Below are 1,150 nucleotides of genomic sequence, written 5' to 3'. Positions count from 1 at the left end.
ATGTATATAATATTAAATGAGCTAATGGTAAGCTTCAGTATTTCAGTGTAGTCTTCCCTTCTCTCATTAGCGAAAAAAGCAAGCAAACAAACACAAAACAATGAAACAACAGCAACACTAGACATAACCTTCACAGCTCATCGGAGAGAACATATTAGTTAAAATATTTCGAGCAGTACCAGTGCAAAAGGGTTGTGCAGGTCTGGTTCAAGAAATAGGGCACATTGAACTATATATTTATCAGATGATGTGCTTTGAAAATCAAGTTTACGAAGCGTTCAAACAAAATGAGTTTTGTGAATATAAATGAAATTACTCCGTCACAAATAATGAAGAGTTGGAGGGAGTAAGTACGAAAGTCAATAAGAAATTAAATAAGTAAGTAAATAACTTAGTATTAGGAAGAGTAAAAATATGATGCTGTTCTTGCACTAGATCATTTTCCTTTATTTTACGTTGATTAGATCCGATTACAGAAAAAGCCAAGTCATATTAAAAATACCTTAAATACTGAAATGTTCCTTTATGCAACAGTTTAGTGACTTCATTTATTTATTTTTATCTTTCTATCTTTCTATATCTTCATTATTCCAACAGGTGCCACAGATCGTGTTCGTCTCCATCCTCTGTCTGTTTATCATTGTGGGTAACATCTGTGTGTTAGCCGCTATCCGACTTTCCAAGAATGGAAGAAAAACCAGAATGAATTTCTTCATACTACACCTGGCTATAGCAGGTGAGTGCTTTGTTCCAACTCGGTTGTTATTTTTGTCTATAAAAAGACGGGTTTTCACATTGTGCCTTAGGTGTCAGACGATTTGCTTTACTTTATCAGCCTCTTATACCAGTACAATGGGGTTGTGTGTGAGAGGCTTATCAAATAGGGATAATAGCTTGAACTACAAGCATACGAGTACTTATACAACTGCCTATTTCAGAACTTTATTTATTCAGGGTTCAAACAACATGTCTGAGATCTTTATCTTGTTCTGTATAGCTATAATGAATCCCGTTAAATTTCTGTTGCTCCATGCACCTTAATTTTGAAACGTTTTCCAGGCCAAAGCGGGTGGGTGGTATCTATCTATCTATCTATTTGTAAAATGTCAATAATATAATATATACACACACACACACACATATATATATA

The 1,150-nt window shown here is 34.3% G+C and overlaps 1 protein-coding gene across 1 annotated transcript in view; it reads left to right on the top strand.

The window, feature by feature from the left end:
• Window positions 1-1,150, top strand: part of LOC101858548 — a 40,755-nt gene that overhangs the window by 33,097 nt on the left and 6,508 nt on the right. Inside the window, exons 2-3 of the mRNA XM_013080629.2 lie at window positions 598-736; window positions 1,060-1,076. Of these exons, the coding sequence (XP_012936083.2) occupies window positions 598-736; window positions 1,060-1,076 (156 nt within the window). The remainder of the gene's footprint in view (window positions 1-597; window positions 737-1,059; window positions 1,077-1,150) is intronic.

Source organism: Aplysia californica, unplaced genomic scaffold, assembly GCF_000002075.1.
Source record: "Aplysia californica isolate F4 #8 unplaced genomic scaffold, AplCal3.0 scaffold00093, whole genome shotgun sequence".
In the NCBI taxonomy this organism is placed as follows: domain Eukaryota; kingdom Metazoa; phylum Mollusca; class Gastropoda; order Aplysiida; family Aplysiidae; genus Aplysia; species Aplysia californica.
Note: the sequence above shows the minus strand (reverse complement) of the source record. Positions and strands in the feature narration are given on the sequence as shown.